The 20011-nt window shown below is 35.9% G+C and overlaps 1 protein-coding gene across 1 annotated transcript in view; it reads right to left on the bottom strand.

Annotated features, from left to right (window-relative positions):
* LOC150098023 (transcription elongation factor, mitochondrial) overlaps positions 1-16566 on the bottom strand; it is a 62784-nt gene extending 46218 nt beyond the window's left edge. Inside the window, exon 1 of the mRNA XM_090406462.1 lies at positions 16094-16566. Coding sequence (XP_090262588.1) covers positions 16094-16165 — 72 coding nt within the window. The 5' untranslated portion in view covers positions 16166-16566. The remainder of the gene's footprint in view (positions 1-16093) is intronic.
* Positions 16567-20011: the final 3445 nt, after the last annotated feature.

Below are 20011 nucleotides of genomic sequence, written 5' to 3'. Positions count from 1 at the left end.
CAAGCTAAATTTAGTGCTTCATTTAGCATATTATGAGCTCTAGGCAAACCAGTTTTTTTTTATTATTATTAAGCTAAGAAAAGCAGTCAACTCTCACTATAGCATAAAGTGAATTTTAAGAGTAAATACTTTTTTGAGTGAATGTCTTAACCTCTATACTGAAATCATTCATTTCTAAAACTCACTATAAAAAACTACCAGTTTGTAATAGTTTGATAGAAAACCCAAACAAAGCATCTAATATCAAGCAGATGAAATTCAGTATTAATTTACAATGAATGGTTTAATAATCATTCATTATAAATAGATTGTAAATAAATTAGAATTCATTATTAAAAAAAATTATGGAAACAACTAATGTGTTATAATTATCGCGCTCAAACTTGCTTAACTTTTGTGAGCTATTAGTAGCAGAGGCTCTACCAATCGACCAACCTTTGCTATATATTTGGTTACAAATCATTAAAAGATATATTAAGCTGGAGAGCAACATGCTCTCACATAAATTAGAACAAAACAGTATAGATGGTGGCCAATAAGAGCTGAAATTATTGCTTAGAGTCCTAAAGTAATGGTTTGCTAGAAAATTTGAACTTAAGTGGGCTGAATGTGTGCCATCCAAAATCTTGGGATTTTTATGCCACCATCATTGTTAAGATTAAGATCATTCATCAAAATTTCACAGGCTTCTTTAAATTTGTTCAAGTACTTTTTCAACCAATTTGGTGTAGGGTGTTAAGAGCATGATCTGGGAGGTCTACTTTACCAAAATTATTAAATTTAATGTGTTGTTTGTGTTCTTTTGTATGGATAGGAATTGTGTGTCCAGTTTCACCAATATAAGGTAGTTACAGGTGCAACGAATATGGTATACCCCAAGGTGGGCCAAGGGAGCGGAGGAAAAGGATCCTTAGAGTTGAATATGTTTTTTAATGTTATAGATGGATTAAAAGTAGTATTAAGATTGTAATGGTGTAGAATTATATTTATTTTTTTCTGATAATCCTTTAATATATGGAATAGCTATGGTTTTACTGTAATCTATATTATATGCATTTTTCGGTAGTTTTATAAACTTTATCGATGGTATTTTTGTTATAGCCATTATTTATAAACATATTGCTAATAATTTGTAATTCTTTTTTAAGAGCTTGTTCATTAGAGCAAATTGTTATAGCTCTGTTTTTGAGGGTGTTAATGACTCCAAGTTTTTGTGAAGGGTGGTGATAAGAAAGTTAGCATGTAATTGGCCTGTATGTGTACACTTGTGATAGACACTGAAGGATAGACTGCCTGAGGGAAGATGTGTGACCAGTGTATCCAGGAAAGGAAGTGAGTTCAGATGGCTGAGGAAGGTATTTAAAGTCTAGTGGCTCTGTGGCCAGATCGGTTTGAAAGCACCAGTTCTCTTCTGATCACTGAAATTAAGCAAACACGAGCCCAGTTGGTACTTGGAAGGGTGACCACCTGGGTGCTGCTGGCATTAATTATTTGCCAGCCTGGTTGGCCAAGTGGTTAGCATATCTGCTCTCCAGCCAAAAGGCTGAGGATTTGAATCCTGCCGTGGGCATGGATATTTGTGATTGTCTGTGAAAATACTAATGGTGGTGGTCAGCAGTAGATGGTGTTGGTATAGATGATGAAAGTAGTTGTGGTTCATGGTAGTTGGTGGATTGAGTGGTGGAGATGGAGATTTGTGGAGTAGGTTTCTCGATGAGTCTTTGGACTCTCTGGAGGTGTCTGGTAATAATAATAATAATAATAATAATAATAATGAAACATTGTTAACGTATCTAAGCCAAACTGTAATGATGTTTTCTTTTGCTCCAATTTTTGTAATAGTTTTCCATGTAGAATTCTGTCAAATGCTTTTGCAAAATCTAACAGTATCTTGGTGTAGCCATTTTCCTACTCTAATTCTACTGTCACTATTATAAAATGTAAATTATTAATGCAGGAGCTATTACAAAGTTGTGCTGCTCACCATAGAGTATTTTATTCTACCCATTGCTGGAACATTTAACCAACCTTTCCAATATTTTAACCACAACTCCTAAGATATTAATTGGTCTATAATTTGCTACTTCTCTCTTGGAGCCACTTGTATATAATGGAACTATCTTACCTCTTTTTCACTCCCTTGAAACCTGGCCAGCACTGAGACTTATATTAAACAACTTCAGAGGCAGTGCCAATTCTCTTGCACGTTCAAGTAGCAATGAACTGACATATTATCCAGTCCCACTGGTATATATTCACATTAATATTTTTCATATGCTGAGCGTCTCCTGTTCATCTACCTCAATTCTGTTATCAGTCTCTGTTGTGTTAGCAACTACAAAATCTTCACTTGGATGACACTTTTACAAAGTGATCACTCAGCAACTCAACTATTTCTTCTGCCACTTTCTTACCATCAACACTGATTAAAGTCATCCTTCCATAATCATTCTTCCTCTTACTTGCTACATAGTAAAAAAAAAAAAAAACTCTTTTGGATTTACTTTGGCCTGCTTGGCTAATTTTCTCTCATAATCTGAACTTGTCTTCACATTCTGCTGTTCATGAGTATGCTGATCATCTTTTTTCTTCATATTCCCTCCACAATGTTCTCCCCACCCCCAGCTTCTGCTATATATCATCTACTTAACTTCCACTTGATTTATCATCCTATATGTAGATATACAGTCTGATGCTGCTTCTCTCAAACACTATCAGAGCACAAATAGTAGAGGCTTAGTAATAACCAGGGTTGGTCCTACCATACAAGTGAACCAAGCATTGCTTGGGGTGGCAAAATATTGAGGAGGAGGGGGGCACAGATTGATTCGAAAATATTTGGAATTTTACAATTTTACCGGTGAGGGTGCCCCAAAGGCTCTGCGCTTGGGGTGCAAAAATATCTTCGGCCGGGCCTGGTAATAACCTAGAAGTTCTGGATTGTCTACATGCAGTCAATTCACAGAGATTTTAAAATATATTTAGGCATATATGATAGTTTCTTACTGAATGTCTATATGCAAATAAATGAGTCATTATTATTATGATGAATATGGTAAAGAGAATTATTTTAAAGATAGTGAGACTATGATGTGACTGTTTAATTTCAAATGTATAGATAAAACTTAGGTGCTGGAAGTACTCATTTGAGGCTTTTAGGGTATAATTCACAACACTAAAGGAGCAAAATATATAAGATATTTATTCAGCTGCTAATATTTCACTGGTTTTCTAACTAGCATCTACAGGATATAGACAGTTTGTCACAATACACAAGCACTAACAACAGTTATTAGTGGAAACAAATTCAAATATTTCAATGGACAAGAAAATAACTACTATATTTGTCACCCTTTACTAATGGTTAAAAAGAAGTTGTTGAAGTGTTAAGTTTGTTTTACGATGACTGTTTACCAGTTTTTCTGATAAATTAATACAGCCATACCTACTCAAGGTTTAGGTGCATGTCAAACTTCAAAAACAGTCTCACCAACTTATGATTATAAAGTATTATGGTTTTCTTCCATTTAACCCACTGTAAACAGCAATCTAAAGAACAGTCTACCAGTCCCGACTTGCCACACTGATGGCAGCAAGTGCTTTTTTTCCCTTTTTTTTTTTATTTTCTCTAAAATGTGTATCAGCCTAATATTTTTTTTTTCATATCTCTCCTTTTAATATCTCTTTTAATCTGACCTATAAACAAAAGGTTGCAATACCTGTAACATATCAGTGCCATGTGCAGGCAGGAGGACAAGAAGAAAGGCAGAATCTGTTTGCAATTTTTTTTTAACAGCTGAAGGTTATAATCTTTGGAGAAGGCAGAGTAGAAAAGGTTGTTCCAAAGAACAGAAGTAGATGGAATGAAAGAGAAGAGGCAGTGAAGTTACTCTGGCACATTTCAAGCTGGACTTTATAAATGGGTGTTGGTTAGCAACAGCTTTTGTTCTTGTGATTTTGGAGAAAATTGGAGGAATGACAGTGGCCAATTCAGCACAGCACTGTCCATGAAAGTATTTATAGAAGAGGAATTAGGTGGAAACTGAGCATAACATCTATGGAGAGTAACTGAAGTGGATCTGTGAGAGAGAGGGAACATTAATTAACCAGATTGTCCTCTGGATAGCATTGAGCAATCTTAAACAGGATTTTGATGCACTCCAAATATGTGAGCAATATTCCCTGATTGGGCAAATTTGAGATTTATATACAGTTAGCAGCTCTAAAGATGTGGAATAGTGTTTTGAGTTGAAAAGTAGACAATTTTTTTGGCACTTGCAGAAGCTATAGTTGAGATGTGTTTGTGCCAGAAAAGGTTGGAAGTGAAGGTCAGTCCATGAAGAGAAATTAGTCGTATTTGAATATCAGGGTATTACTGAAAGTTAAGGGAAAGAGATGTGAACTCTTTCTCACAAGAAATCAGCAAGACACTGAGTTTTGGTGACATTGAAGTCTATGGGGGTCGACTGAATTCAAATCTACATAGTTGGCTGAGGGTTAGTATATCTGCTCTCCAACTAAGAGCCGCCATCCTGATTGGCCAAGTGGTTAGCCTGTCTGCTCTCCAGCCAAGAGGCCGTTGGGTTCGAATCCCACCGTGGGCATGGATGTTTGTGATTGTCCTACAAACTTTGTGTGGAAAGGGAATCTACAACCATACCACTTATTCTAGTAGAAGACATCATTGCCAAAACCATGTGAGGTATGGCAGTGACCATACGGCATCTACGGAATGTCAAATGTGAAAAAAAAAAAAAAACTAAGAGCCTGCAGGTTTGAATCTCATCATGGGTGTGGATGTCTGTGATTGTCTTTAAGTGAGAGATAAATTTTATCATATGATGTGAGACCACTGTCCTGCTTACTAAAGGTCTGAAGTGACTTTAAAAAATTCCAAAAGTTCTATGTTTGGTTTTTTGAGTAGGATTTCCAAATTATATAAAAATAAAAAAAATATATAAAATCAATTAAAAAACAGACAAAAATAATCCTGAGACTACTGGTGGTACTTTATGGTGGTTGGGAGTCACATATTCAAAAAATAGTTAACAAATCTTCCTGTCTGTCTATAGCAAGCCAAAATAAAGCATAAGGCAATTCAACCACTCAAGGATGTGACTGAAGTTTTTCCTTAGGTGAACAGATGAGGATTACTATTTCATATGTGGTTTGAATGCAGTACTGTATGGAGATGCTTACATTTATTAAGTGCTCTAGCTATCTTTTCTCTTCCTGGTGTTTACCAAGTTCAATGTGAGTGCCTCCTCTCACATTCTATTGAAAAAAACGACAAGAACACCAATCTTATATTAATATATAGGAGGATGATGTTAGTCAGTGATAATGGAAGAATAATAAACACCGAGGAGGATATAGTAGAGGTATTTAATGAGTAGTTCATTAAAGTATTCCATCCTTGTGATCAAAACATAATGCAGAACTTCTTAATAATGTTTCCAAAATCTTCACCACCACTCCAAAGATACTGATTTGATAGTTAGACATATCAGTCTTTGTACTACCTCTTATGCATAATACATTCTTTCTGCCCCAAGTGGAATCATCCCTGTGCTGAAACTAAGATTATACAGGCAGTTCAGCAGAACACTCTTTTAGCATTCATGCTGAAATATATCATCAGCTGCCGATTCTTATTCAATTTGTGCAACAGCTCTAGTACATCTCATACACCTGAGTTTCTTCATCCAGTGTAGAGGAAGCAGTGATCTACATATTGCATACACCAAGATGATAGCGCTTAGCAAAATGGGCACTTATTAGTTGAAAGCTCTTCTATATATCTCTCACACCACATTCAGTAATTATTCTCTGCCTTCTTTTCTTTTTATTTGAAGCAGAACAGAATTCTTCTGGGTTGTCTAAGCTTGCAAAGCCAGTGTCTTTTCACACTCAGTTTTCCATACATCTGTAACTCTTCCAGTCTGCACCATATAACCATGGGACCAAACTTATTATTCTCCTTACCTGATAAGATTTTCTGCTTTGTAGTTCAGCATATAGCCTTTCATGAATTGTACATCCATACACAATCTTTAATTGAAATTGCCTGACACTAAATTCACATCTAACACTATTTGAACTTCAGTTCCTTCTGTCACATGCTGCTTGAGGAGATTTTGACACAAACTCAATAAATTCAGCTTCATTCTTCTCATGAAATTTGACTACAACCCAATCAACGTTTGGATAATCAAAGTTACCCATGATTGGGGCTGAATAAATATGCTTGCCTATTCAAGCCTGCAGAACAGAATTTGCAAACTGGCGAATAGCAGCAGATTGAACAAAATGGAATTCTGTTCTTTTTTTAAGAAAACAGATGTAGCACCATTAATCACTTCATATGTCTTCTATTGACATACTGCAATATGCCATTAAAAAATGAAAGGGCCTTTAAGTGAGTAAATGTTTTGTGTGGCCAAGGTTTTGCATAATTTGCTGAGTCCAACTCATGATTGGTGATGCATTTCATCATCACCAGCAAATGACCCACTCTAATAACAATCTACAATGTATTTGATCTTGTTAAACTCCACCTTGGGGAAAATTTTTACTAATATTACAATCAGAGCTTTCTACCCAAATGGACTTGAATTATCCTATATCATTGGAAGCATACCCTGTCTCGTCTATCCATCTTAAATTTACTGTCCCATTAATCTTTTCTCAAAGGATTGATTGCAATGGAATGGTGGAAAGTAAAGTATGGGAACTCTATGTTGAAAGATGTGGAAATGGAGCAGGTGTCAAAAGCATGCATGTCCGAGAGGAGAGAATATGCAAAGGAGTTAAATGTGCTGGTTGGAAAAATTATTTGCGAGGAAGTGTTAATGAAATAACACAAGATTTGTTAGTGTTACAAGAGCAGCAAATAAGAACAGTGTGAGAGAGAAAATTGTGTGTTGATTAATTAAACTTAATACAGATTTTACTTATGTAATTTTTATTAGCATAGAATTTTTGCCCAAGTATCAAGGGCATCTTCAGTATAACTTTCAAATTAAACAACTAGAACAGAAACTGGAAGATTCAACAATGAAAACATATGAACTACACATACATGCTATGGAGTGACAAGATCTAATTACATTAGGATCCTAATAAAATAACTTTAACAAGAGATCCTTAATTAATTACATTTGAAAAAAATTAACTATTTCCAGAACTTGCAGAGAAGTTCTATTTCTCATAAAAGGGATATTTTCAGTCCATCAATTCTGTTTAGATTTGTACGATGTAGCAAGGTTTCAAGCTTAAAGGGAATTATTTTTATGGAGAATCTTAATTGTCTTCTAAAAGATTTGATGTTTGGTGGAGATAATGTGGTCTGCAATTTGTGACTGTTCAGGCTCAATGAACTTAATGTAGTCTAGATGTCACAATGTATGGCTGCCGATTCTATCTGTCTAGCCAAAACATGATAACTCACATTGGCAAGGAATTTGAGAGACTCCAGGTTTGTCTTTTGCAGAACCTAAAAAAGTAGAAATCTTGTTAATAGGGCAAAAGGAGACTTGTAGATGAATATAAGTAGTTTGGCTATACCTTCAAAGACACCTTTAACATAAGAAATGATAATCTGTTGGACCACCTCTGTATTACTACCATGATGAGAGGCAGATGAAAAGGAAACTATAACTATCAATGATTTAGTTGACATAAAGATTCGGTAAAGCTATTAGGAAGGAAGGCAGAATGATGCAATTTATTTCCTGGGAGAGCAGCATTTCATTAGGGTAGAGAGAGTAAACTTGATGTACCACAATTTTAACAGTACCAAATTTTTGAGAAATATGGTGTGAAAAGGCATGAATGTAAAAACTGGTATGGGTTTTCTGTCTAAAAACTGAGAAATGATGGCTGCTATCTGGTTGATGAAGTAAAAGGAGATTTAAAAAAAGGCAATCCAATTATCTTTTTCTACCTCAAGAGTGAAGAGTGAACTCTATAAGACTGAAAATTGTTGGTCTTATTGATGAACTTTTGTAGATAAGTAAGGGAACCATCTCAAACTGCATGGACATCATCTACATATCTGTACCATAAGGACAGTTTAAGGAAGATGTTATTCAGTATCTGTTGATACTGAATTGTTCTATAAGGTAGCTAGCAAATGCAGGAGAAAGAGGACTACACATTGATGTAACTACTGATCTCTTGTTTAAGTTATTTTATTATGACCTTAATTTATTTAGACCCTCATCACTCTATATCATGTATGTGTAGTTCATGCATTTTCATTGTTAAATCTTCCAGTTTCTGTTTCTAGATGTTTGAGTCATACTGAAGATACTCTTGACTCTAGGGCAAAAAGTCTATGCTAATAAAATTACATAAGTAAAATATACTTATGTTGTGTACGGGGTGCTTAAGGGTCAAAGCTGTATAACTGAGAGGAGACCTCCACATAGCCTTTAAAGGAATGCGGAGAACCGACCAGGGCTTCTGACCTAATGTCCAATCCTCACCTTCTCGTGGTGCACCCTGTTGGATATCTACTTTGATACTGAACGAACGAGGATGGGCTGGCAATTTGGGATTTAGCCGACCAAATTGTATTCTTATTGGTTAAACCAAAATAAAAAATGATGGTACAACATGACAAAATTTCATGCCGGCTGGGGCATCGCCCGGTTAAACAAGGCCCCCGTTGTTTTCGCCAGGGAACCAGGGCGAACAGCGAAAAATCAGCTACTGGAACAAATCTGAAAACAAACCCCAACTCAACATCACCAGAGTTAAAGATCGGTACTATCAACATAAGAAGCCTGAATGGCAAAGAAATGGAGCTAGCTGAGGAATCAGAAAAGTACCAGATCGACATAATAGGGGTGACTGAAACAAAAAAGACCAAAACTGGTGAGATCTTTCTGAGCAATAAATAAAAAATGTTATATTCAGGCAATGACAATCAAGGAAAAGAAGGAGTAGCCATAGTATTCAACACAAAATACGAGGCTAATCTTCTTGAATGGCAGTCAGTCTCAAGTAGAGTAATGTGGGCAAATATGAGAATGGGGAAATGGACAATGAGACTTATTTGCGCCTATGGTCCCACAGAAGGTTCTACTAAGGTAGAAGTGGAGGAATTTTTTGAGGCTTTAGAAAAAGCAACTGACACAATGAAAAAGGAAAAGTTGGTCCTTGTTGAGGATCTAAATAGCAGAGTAGGAAATGATTGTGAGACATACAAAAATATTTTGGGAAAATTTGGAGAAAAGAGCAAAGCTAATAATAATGGCAAATATCTGTTGGATTTCTGCTCAGGACATGGACTGGTTATTACTAACACCATGTTCCAACATAAAAATGCGCACAAATTCACATGGAGAGAAGAGGCTAGGAATAAGAAAAGTCTCATTGACTATGTTATTGTTGATAGTGATGTTTTCTCCCTGGTGCAGGACACCAGAGTGTACGGAGGATTTGAAATTGGAAGTGATCACTATTTAGTCTTGAGCAGGATAAAATTGAATTTTATATTGAAAAGAATAACATGTAAGAAAGTTTTAAAGCGAATAAAAGTTGAGCAGCTCTCAGATGTGAACTGTAGACTAAATTACAGAAATATTATTGAAAAGAAAATGAAAGAGTTTGAGAACAGGAATCAAACCTTGGAGATTCAGTGGCAAACTCTGAAGGAAACATTGATTGATTCTGCCAGAGAGGCATGTGGTGAGGTTGTGTGCAAGGATAAAAAAATCAGAACTCCCTGGCAGACACAGGAAGTTAAAGAGGCAGTGAAGGAAAAGAAGAAAGCATATCAAAAGTTCCTGGCAAATAAGTCAGCTTTTACTCTTACAGAATACAGAGACAAATGTAAGAAAGCTAAACAGTGTGTAAAACTAGCTAAACAAAAGTCATGGGAGGACTTTGGCAAGAATATAGAAAACAAATATCAAGAAGGTGGCAAAATATTCTGGAGGTTGTTGAAGAAGCTTAGGAATGGAGGAAAGAGTGCTGTAAAAGGAATTAGAGATGATAAAGGTGAAATGAAAACAGGAGAAAAAGATATCCTTGAAGTATGGAGTAATTACTTTGAAAAACTGCTAAATGAAACAAGCAGTGATGACAGCACAGTGATAAAAAACACTGACCAGGCATGCAGTCAGGAATACATATCCATACTTGAAGTAGAAAAAGCCATCAAAGGCTTGAAATGTGGAAAGGCAGCAGGAGTAGATGATATTCGACCAGAAATGCTGAAGTATGGTGGTATAAGAGTCTTACAGTGGCTGCACTGCATAGTTCAGAAAGCCTGGACAGAGGGACGAATTCCCGATGATTGGAGTAGAGCTCTCATAGCACCCATATATAAAAAAGGAAATAAAACTGAATGTGAGAATTACAGAGGTATTTCCCTACTGAGTGTTCCTGGCAAGATCTATGCAAGTATACTTGAGAAACGGTTGAGAAGAATTGTGGAAGAAAAGCTTGGTGAAGAACAAGCTGGATTTAGGCCAAATAGAGGCTGTCAGGATCAGATCTTCACTTTACGACAAATAGTCGAGAAAGCATGGGAATATAACAAAGATCTGTATTTAAGTTTTGTCGATTTGGAAAAGGCATATGACAAGGTGCCAAGAGAGAAGCTATTCAATACGCTGCAGTTATATGGTGTCAATGGGGCATTATATCAAGCAATACTTAGTCTTTATTTGAGTTGTGAGTCAGCAGTTAGAATTGAAGGAAGTACAGGAAGATGGTTTAATGTTAAATCTGGTGTGAGACAAGGATGTACATTATCCCCTCTGTTATTCATTATCTATATGGATCACATTATGAAGGAATGTGGTATTAAACCTGATATCAAAATTGGAGATGTTAATGTCAGCTCTTTGCTTTATGCGGATGATGTTATACTTCTAAATAAATCCGCTACAAGTCTGCAAGATTCTCTGACTAAATTGAATAGCTGTTGTAATAGATATGGTATGAAGGTCAGCAATAAAAAGACAAAGACAATGAAAATAGGCAGAATCATTGAAAATGTCAACTGTGTTGTGAATGGAGAACCTGTGGAACAAGTAAAACATTTCAGCTACTTAGGCACAATTTTTACTGAAGATGGTAAACTAAATATAGAAATAGACAACAGAATCGGCAAAGCTGGTATCGTGGGAAGTCAATTGAATAAATTCATATGGAATAAGAAAGAAATTAGTCGGAACACTAAATTAGCTGTATACAAGACTGTGTTCAAACCAATTTTAACTTATGGATCTGAGAGCTGGGTCAGAAGTAAAACACTTGACCAAAGACTAGAGACCGCAGATAAGAGAGTCCTGAGAAAGATTAGAGGCGTGAACAGATGGCATCAATAGCAATATCATATTAAAAATGAGGATATTAGGAAAGAACTTGACATTGTCAGCATCCAGGAATGCGTTAGCAGAGCTAATCTCAGATGGTATGGTCACTTAAATAGAATGGGAGAGGAAAGATTAGCAAAACAAGTGTTCTCTGCCAGGTTGGCAGGAAAACGACCCAGAAGAAGACCAAGATATAGGTGGATTGATACGGTACAAAGTGCCTTAGATGATAGAAATATAAGACCTGATAATGTTGATGTCTTGACAAGTAACAGACTGATTTGGAGGAAAATTGTAGATAGGAAGTTAGTAATGATGTAATTTTTTCATGTAGTACTGTCATATCCTGTACACCCCTTGAGGTACATGGCAGGAATTTGATGATGATGATGATGATGAAGTAAAATATATATTAAATTTAATCATCTTGGCTTATGTTCCAATTTGTCAAGGTATTTGAGTGTGTTGCTAAGGTATGACAGAGCTGAGGAAAGGAGGAATGAATAGCTGGATAGCTATTCTGATAACTGAAGAGTTGGTTAAGTGAAGGTAAAATGATATAGTGCAGTACCAGAAATTACAAAAAAGGGGTCGGTTAATTGAAAGATCATTGTTTTAAAGATCGAACAGATGACAGATCACTGTGTGTATATCCTGTAATGGTATTCCTTAAAAGGCCATGTATTTGGAGAACCAACCAGATCCTCACCTAGTGGTGCACCTTGTTAATATATATCTGGATACTAAATGAATGAAAATGAGCTGACAATTTGAATTTAGCTGACCAAACCATATGCTGTTTTGGCTTAAACTAAAAGATAACAATGGTACAAGATGAAATGTCATGCTGGGTGGGGCACTACCAGGGGAATGAGCCCCCCCCCCACACACACACACAGTTTTCATCATGGAACAAAGGCTAATAGTAACAAGCCACTTACTAAAACAAACCTAACACAACAGCAGTAAAAGAAGTGGAACTTGCATAAGAATTTGAAAAGTATTACAATGACATAATTGGTGTTACCAAAATAAAGAAGACAAATAGTTGAGATTCTTCTAAATAGCAAATGCAAGATGTTATATTCAGACATATAATGAACAGGGAAAGAAATAAGTAGCTTTAATATTCAACTTAAACAGAATGGAAAGGGTTAACAATAGAGAAAAAAGCCAAGATCTAGGTGAATTGATGCAGTAATAAGTGCTTCAGAAGACTGAAATATAAGATCTGACAATATTGGAGTCCTGATGATTAGCAGACTAATCTGGGAGGAAATTGTCCAAGGTTGGCATTAATACTACCAACATCTGGTAAACGCCGTCAGAGTGCATATCTGGAATTGGATGATAAATATAAAATATTGTTACTTTGGTTACATTTTTTTTTATGATGTCACCTGTACCACATCTTTTTGGTTTCGTTTATATAATGTCATCCTTCTTGCCTTTAGAAAAATTAACCTACTGTCTTCTGTTTTATTTACAATGCATATGAACTGTTATTTTCAGTACAAAGTATTTATTATTATTATTTGACGCCTTCAGGGAGTCCAAAGACTCATCGAGGGAGGGCACCTGCTCTATACCTCTGTCTCCACCACTTAATCCATCACGCTAACCACAGCTGTAGTATTTTTGGTATATTTGTGGTATGCTTTCAGTTAAAGTAGTTTAACAGATGGTATCAATGGCAGAATTACATTACTGAATATTAAAAATGAAGATGTTAGGAAAGAACATTACATTGTTAGTATTCAGAAACATGTAAGCAGAGCTAATTTCAGATGGTATGGTTCCTTAAACAGAATGGTAGAGGGAAGTTAAAAAAAAAGTTAAAATATTTTACTGTGTCTACACATTTTTATCTACACTTTATACATCATCATTTTATATAATAATAAAGAAACATAAAACTGAATGTGATAATTGTAAAAGAATTTCGTTATGGCGAGTTCCAGGAAAGATTTATATAAGCACATCTAGAGTCTAAGAAAACTTCTGAAGGGGGAAGTTGGTGACAAACAGACCACATTGATACCAAGTAGGAATTGCCAAGACTAGATTTTTACCTTATGGCAACAGTTAAGAACAATCATGGGAACAAAATAAGTTAGTAAGGAAATCATTATTTGAAATACTAAATACCTGTGGCAGAAATGAAACCTTATAGAAAAGCAATACAAGTTTTTATCCCTCAAGTGTACTGCTGGCAGAACTAAAGGATATTTAGGAAGTGATTATGTTCAAATGGTCATAAGGCAGGGTTGTACAGTATCTCAACTGTTACATATAATCTATATGAACAACATCATTTAAGAAAGTAGAATTAAACTTGGTATTCAGATAGGAAGTATTATGTTTAGTTTTTTTTTTTTTTTTTTTATTCTAAGCAGATGTCAGTATCCTATTTAAAAAATCAGATGCATATTTCCATCAAAATTAATGACTTCTGTGACAAATTTGGTATGAAAAAGTCAGCAATGGAAAAAAGGACAAACTAAGAATAGACAGGAATATGGACAACTAACTGCATTTCAGAAATGAACCTACAGAACTATTTGCTATTTAGACATAATTTTTAGTAAACATTAAGTTAGGCTGTTATGGTTGAAAGCAAGTTGTATATGAATAAATTTATATACAGCAAGGTTCAAACCTTGCTGTATATAACTGATTTGGAGGAAAATTGTAGATAAGAAGTTAGTAATGATGTAATTTTTTCATGTAGTACTGTCATATCCTGTACACCCCTTAAGGGTACATGGCAGGAATTTGATGATGATGAAGGTTCAAACCAATATTAACATATGGACAGAGTAGTGTTATATATATATATAAAATAGTCAGGCAATGAGTAAAGACTACAGATATGAGAGTTATGGGGAAAATTAGAAGAATGGATAGATAGCATCAATGGCAGAAGCAAATTAAAAATGAAGATATTATAAAGAAACAAACTTTTTTTTTCAGGGGAAAAAAAAAAAAGATAATCAAAGATCTTGTCACATAAATGGATAATGAAAGAAAACCAAAACAAGCATTTGAAGTAAAAATGACAGTACAAGGACCAATATATGATATAGAGATACAGAAGGGTTTAAGCATTTTAAGAGAATGAAATATAAATGCTGATCAAATCAGAGAGCTGACAAATAAACCAATTTGGAAAAAATATTCTTGATCAGAAATCAAAAACTAGTCATGAAATATTATATATAGTACACATAATATTTGCAGAAAGCTATTTTAAATCTAAATGAGATGTCCAAAGATTATGGTATGATAATATCAACGGAAAAATCAAAAACTATGGCCTTTAAAGGACAAGATCCAGCAAGAACTAAAATAGTATTAGATAACAAGATCTTAGAACAGGCGAATTCATTTAACTACCTAGGATGTATGATCACTTATGAAAATGAAAAAGATATAAACATAAAAATTGCAAAATATTTAAAAATAACAGGAGTAATTAACTCTATATTTAAACCAAACCTAGTTCAAAAACAAACCAGGCTAAAAGTATACAATACATTAGCCCTACTGGCCTTAATGTATGGAAGCGAAATCTGGACAATAAAACAAAAAGACAAACAAAGATTAACAACAGCAGAAATGAAGTTTATGAGAAAAACTGCAAAGTATACCCTATTTGATCACAAAAAAAACGAAGATATTATGAAAGAATTAAACCAATAACCAGTAATTGAAAAAATTAAAAAATATAAACATAGATGGATGGAACACATTCAAAGAATGAAAACAGAAAGATTACCAAAACAAGCCTTAAAGTACAAGCCATTAGGAAAAAGAAAACCAGGACATTCAACGATGACTTCTAAGGCCAGAACAGGCCATACTAGGCCTAAATCCCTGATACGTATGATGATGATGATGATAATATTTGCAAGGGCAAACAACAGAAAATGTCAATGAGATAAAAGAGAACACAATTTGTTGTGTTAATTTGCATAGAACAGCAACTTTTTTTTCTGATGGCCAAGATGTCAATGAAAGTACATGATATACATACTGCATCACATTAACAAGAATGGAAGTGATGTTATTCAATGTTTAGATTGCATATGTGTAATACTGCAATGCAGTTAACAAACTGTGTAGTGTAGAATTTGTGTAGCATTTTTATAGACAGGTCCTAGTTTTTATGATTTACATTAAAAAAAAAATGGGGTATTTCTTGAATGAAAGTGTTGCTTGGTGTCCTTTTGCTCAGATGTGGCTTTTTATTTTCAAAGTGGTAATGATTTTTACTGATTTTTATCAAACATCTCTGTCCTGCATGAGCTGCAGGACAGAGGTGTTTGATAACACATCTGTCATTCTTGGTCCAGTCGTTTTTAGTAATTTATTTTCTTTTAAGTAGACATGTCACTGAATAATTTTATTATGTTTAGTTTTGCTATCTTTCATTTTTATTTTGTTTGTAATTATTTCTTTTTTCTGTTGGTGTGAAGTTAGTTATAGGGTAATATTTGTCAGTGAGGTTATGTGTGGTGCGTTAGCAATTTTTTAAAAAAATTATTGTTAATGTTATTTAGTTTGCCTTATTATTATTATTTTATTAGCTGGATATTGGTACGTTTAGACTACATCACTCACTTAAAATTTGAAACTAAAAAGGTGAACGACATGGACTGTACGTATTTTCAGGTGGCAACTCATCACTCAATAAATTTTATAAACAATGGTAATACTGATTACAGCAGAAGTCAGGGTGAATATCTATATGTACTTACCATGGGATAAAAATACGATGGTATTTTACTACTCAATCTCCCATGTAAAGGATAAAGAGATGACAAGAACATCTTGAAAAGTTATATATTAATTTACTCAAAACACTGCCATATAAATATTGCATAAAATACAAGCAGATCAGTAGCCGGTATTTACCAAAGCCACTGATAGATCACACTGCTGTAATTACTTCCCATTCATACAAACCTAAAACATACAACAATTTCTCCAAGAAATATGCCATAACTGAACAGAAAGTGCTCACAAGATTACCTCCACTAATCGCAAAGTGACAACTATCTAATTTTCTAATTTAAAATACAGTATTGTGAACTGGTATGCGTAATATTCTCTCGCACATCTTTTCAAAAAAAAAAAAAAAAAAATTTGTATAATCCTTATTTTTTATAACATTAATATTACCCTAATTCTAGCTAATAGACATTTCGCAAAAGTGTTAATTATTAACTCTAGTATCGCTATGAGTATCATCTGTTTTTTGTTGGTGTTGTTCGTAATTTGAGCTTGATAATGCACCACATTTATAGCGCTGTAAGCCGGCGTAGCTCAGTGGAAGTTCCAACTAAAATGTTGGTTGTGGCAAAAGGAATACCGTTGCATTTACTAAAATAAAGAGCCAAAAGGCTTCACTTCGGCGATGCAAATTTATAAAAATTAAGTGAATATTAAATCCAGCATTACTTCAAAGCCGAATATAGAAACTATAAAAGTTTCTTATGAAATATGACCAGAAAGCTTACGGGAATACACACGCCGATAATTACGAGTTGCCCTAGACGGACCTTATAGGAGAGATGATCGCTATGCCCAAGCGTCCATATATTCCCCTCCTATTTTGAAAAGGTTTCGCTGGTCTAATAGCTGTTTCGAAACCCTAAGAGAGTTTCGAAATATTCTCTTAAGATTTTTGCCTGGTCTCTGGCAAAAATCTTAGAGAACAAAATCTCTCGGTACTAAAAAACTTGAAACATCGGAGAGGTGTATTTTTCTTAAGCGAACTCTCGGTCGGAGAATAAAAGTATTTACTAAAATAAAGAGTCAAAAACTTCACTTCGGCTATGCAAATTTATTTGTTTCAAGACCGATGTTTCAAGTTCCTTAGTACTGAGAGGTTTTGTTCTCTTAAGATTTTTGCCTGGTCTCTGACAATACCAACCAGTTTGAAACAGCTGTCAGGCCAGTTAAACCTTTTCAAAATGGACCAATAGGAGGGGAACATATGGACGCTCGGGCATAGCGATCATCTCTCCTATAAGGTCCGGCTAGGGTAACTCGTAATTATCGCAGAGGTCTAATGGCCGGCAGGCCCCACCCGCAATGAGGACCAGTGGCGGTTGAATGATTTTTTTAGGGAGGTAGATCGCTGCACTGTGTCCAAGTAAGCTCCTGAAACTCCTTTTTCCTCGTTTTTTAGGATAGTCTCCTATAACAGACTAACTTTTTGCTGGTAGACGCTTATTCTAAGCTGTCTACGGGATTTCTAGTAGACTCTCAGTCTACAGGATTACCCAGGAAACTGCTAGTTTCTCTCAAGCCAAACTATGGACTCTCCATACGACGGGCTTGATTTCAAACAGCTTTTGGCTGTCTTTAAGCATATTGGAGGCCTTCTACAAAGGAAATGGCCAGGTAAGGTGGCAATCCACCAAGTAGAAGAAGTGGATACAGAGGACTGTCAATCCCCTGACCCTCTCCCCAGCACTTCTCAAGATAACACCAGAGAGATTATATCACCGGTTAATGACCAGCCCCTAGTGCATTCAGATAACTCCACAGACTATCAGGTTGTCAGCAAAAAAAAGCGTAAGAGGAGTTCACCAGCAGCAGAGCTTGAAATAGTATATCAAATGGACACATCAGTGCTATCTGGTGCAAGAACAGAGAAAGGTATACTGACACAGCCCAAAGAGAGGATACCACCAGTAATCCTGAGATCTAAGGAAAAATGGTCGTCACTTGCACAAATGATGAAGAACAATAACATCAAGTTCTCATCAGCCAAAAACACAAATGATGGAGTCTGTATACAGCCCGAAGGAACAACGGACTACCGCCAGCTCACCAGGCTTATGGATGAACAAAAATTACCATACCATACTTACCAACTAAAAAGTGAAAAAAACCTTAAGGTAGTGACCAGAGGATTGGTAGAAAACATAACATCAGAAGAGATAGCTACTGACCTCAGATCACAAGGCTTGGAGCCGATCAAGATTTCTCGTATGTATCGAGCAGACAAGCGTCCCATGCCTCTGGACTTAGTGTAGATCAGTAAAGATCAGAGAGAAATATACGATCTCAGAATAGTCTGCAACTTGGTGATCAGGACTGAGCCACTGAGAAGAAAGGCATCGGCTGGTCAATGCCATCGCTGCCAAAAATATGGGCATGCGCAAATGCTATGCAGAGCAGACTACAAATGCGTAAAGTGCGGTGGCAACCATCCCTCGCACACTTGCAACAAGCCAAAGACCATACCTGCTAATGTGCGAACTGCAGCGGCCTGCATCCTGCGAATTACAAGGGTTGTTCTCTACATCCATCCAACCTCCAAAAGTTTAGACAGGAGTCAGTCTCATCCATTCAGAAAAGTATCATGAGATCTGCGCCTGAAATCAAAGCGCGGGTAGTTACGCCAGATAAATCTTATGCTTCGGCGGTTTCCTCACGTAACACCGAGGTACTCCCGCAACTAGCAGTCAAAACTCCTCAGCAATTCTTGCTGTCTCACTAGGGGAGATGTTAACGGCCTTTAGCAAAACAAATCCAAGCCAGGCCGACACCAACAAATTCCTTAGGAATATTCAGGTCATCTTCTCTATGATTAATGACTAATCCGGCCTCAACATCAAATTCTATGCAGATAGTATTCTGGAATGCAAATGTTCTCAACAACAAAATTTTGGAACTACAGGAACTTACAGATCATTTACAAATTAATATTCTCCTCATAAATGAGACTCACCTACGTCCCTGCGATAATCCCAAACTCAGAAACTACTCGTTACCTAGAAATGACAGACGCAATGCTAGAGGTGGAGGCACTGCCATCTTTGTCAGAAGAAACATCCGCTATAATGAAATTAAGAAGACTAATACATCTAACCTTGAGGAGACAGGCATAGAAATTCATACCAACAATGCAGGCAGCTTAAAGATTTATTCTGTATACAACCCCCCTGGCAAACCACTTCTCCCCTCCGATCTCTCTCTCAGCTACTAGACACCACTGAAGCAATAATTGTAGCAGGCGATCTCAATTCCAAGCATCCTTTATGGAACAGCAAGAGTTTTAACAACAATGGAATGATCCTCTACAATTTTGCCTTGAAGAGAAATATTGTTATTGCAGGCCCGATCGAGCCAACACATTACGGAGTGATCGGCAGACCTGATGTTTTGGATATTGCTATATTTAACAATATTTCTCATCGATTCCAACTTCAAGTGGTTGACGAACTTAGCTCAGATCACAATCCAGTACTTTTAAGTTTAGGAGGGGAGCCTGAGCTCATTCCCAGCCAATCCCACACTAATTTTGCAAAATTCAAGGCTAAAATGAACACTATCATAGACTCAGTACCTACTATCTCTTCCCGTGAAGAAATTGACGTGGCAGTCAGCAATCTTGAATGTAAAATACACTCTGGCTTATCCGCAGATTGTTCTATTTCCACCCCAGCTCAAGTAAACTTACTTCCTGAAGAAATCCTTGCTCTGATCAGGAACAAAAATAGACTCAGACGCCACTATCACAACACGCTATCTCCGCAAGACCGTCGAGAACCAAATAGAGCGTCCAACCTAGTCCGTTACGAATTAAAAGATCACCGGAACGAGCAATGGGAAAGAAAACTCTGTTCTCTCAATACTGAAGATAATTTCTCTGTGGAGGT

This window comes from Typopeltis vanoorti, chromosome 16 (assembly GCF_054136105.1).
Source record: "Typopeltis vanoorti isolate ZY-2024b chromosome 16, IOZ_Tvanoo_1.0, whole genome shotgun sequence".
NCBI lineage: Eukaryota > Metazoa > Arthropoda > Arachnida > Uropygi > Thelyphonidae > Typopeltis > Typopeltis vanoorti.
The sequence above is the reverse complement of the archived record's forward strand: the minus strand, read 5'-3'. Positions and strand labels throughout refer to the sequence as shown.